Source organism: Chiloscyllium plagiosum, unplaced genomic scaffold, assembly GCF_004010195.1.
Source record: "Chiloscyllium plagiosum isolate BGI_BamShark_2017 unplaced genomic scaffold, ASM401019v2 scaf_2482, whole genome shotgun sequence".
NCBI lineage: Eukaryota > Metazoa > Chordata > Chondrichthyes > Orectolobiformes > Hemiscylliidae > Chiloscyllium > Chiloscyllium plagiosum.
This window is the reverse complement of record NW_025209711.1, coordinates 14,240-15,386: the sequence shown is the minus strand read 5'-3', so window position 1 is coordinate 15,386 and position 1,147 is coordinate 14,240. Positions and strand designations below refer to the sequence as shown.

The window sequence follows — 1,147 nt, the reverse complement described above, 5'->3', positions numbered from 1 at the left end:
TCAGAGTATTGAGTACAGGAGTTAGGAGGTCATGCTGCGGTCTTGGGGAGTGTTGCCGAACAAAGAGACCCATTCCGTAATGTTGCAAGTAATTTCCGCTCGGCGGGAATCCGGCGCTTTGACCGGCTAACGCGCTCTGGGAATATCCGCCGCACGATCGGCCAACACAAATGGGTCTGCGGCAAGATGTTTAGTGGGGGGGGGGTCGGGCCTGGTCCACAACAGTTGGGTTCGGCGCGAGAGGCGGCACCAGGCGGGAGGGACGAGATAGCGTGGGGGGGAGGGGCGGAGGACGTACCTGGAGGCGGCGAGAATGGAGGCGTTGAGTCCGCCGAAACAGGACAGAGCGACGGCCACCATGATGGTCCAGTTGAAGACGCCAAAGACCTGGTCAGCGAAGGTCTGTCGGAAAACGGGAGACGGGGTTTAACCGCGGCCGGGTCCCCCCCCCCCTCCCCCGGGGAACGGGCAAACCGCGGCAGAGCCAAAGGCAGGGTCAGCTCGGAGCGGGATTCAATCCCAGCTGGGCCCACCGTGTATTCCCGTCCACCCCGTCCCTAGTTGCCCCCCTTGAGAAGGTGGGTGGGTGGGTTTGGGGGATGTTGGGCTGCCCCACCTTGTCCCGCTGCAGTCCACGTGCTCGAGGGGAGACCCACAACCTCCCTCAGGGAGGGAACGCGAGGCTCCGGACCCAGGACGGAACGGGCCCCGATAGATTTCCCAGTCGGGATGGGGAGGGGGCTGGGGTCCCCGTGTATCTGCCCCCCCCCACCACCTTGTCCCTCAGGAGGGAAGTGGCCGTGGGGTGGGGGGGAGGTCGGGAAGGTGCTGTCTGAGGAGCCTCGGGGAGTTTCTGCAGGGTGTCTTGTAGATGGGACACACTGCAGCTACTGAGGGGGTCAGGGGGGTGCAGGGAGGGAGGGAGGGGGTGTCTGTGGGTGTGGGGCCAATCGAGTGGGGGGCTGCTTTGTCCCTGGACGGTGTCGAGCTTCCCCGAGTGTTGTCGGAGCTGCCCCCCTCCCCCGTCCAGGGGAAAGTGGGGAGTATTCCCTCACCCTCCCGACTTGGGCCTTGTCGATGGTGGGACAGGGCTTTGGGGGGGGGAGAAACTCAGGAGGGGAGTGACTCGCTGCAGGATTCCCAGCCT

At 64.8% G+C, this 1,147-nt stretch overlaps 1 protein-coding gene across 1 annotated transcript in view; it reads right to left on the bottom strand.

The window, feature by feature from the left end:
• Positions 1–126: 126 nt before the first annotated feature.
• Positions 127–1,147, bottom strand: part of LOC122546817 (Y+L amino acid transporter 1-like) — an 11,520-nt gene continuing 10,499 nt past the window's right edge. Inside the window, exon 2 of the mRNA XM_043685442.1 lies at positions 127–417. Coding sequence (XP_043541377.1) covers positions 127–417 — 291 coding nt within the window. The remainder of the gene's footprint in view (positions 418–1,147) is intronic.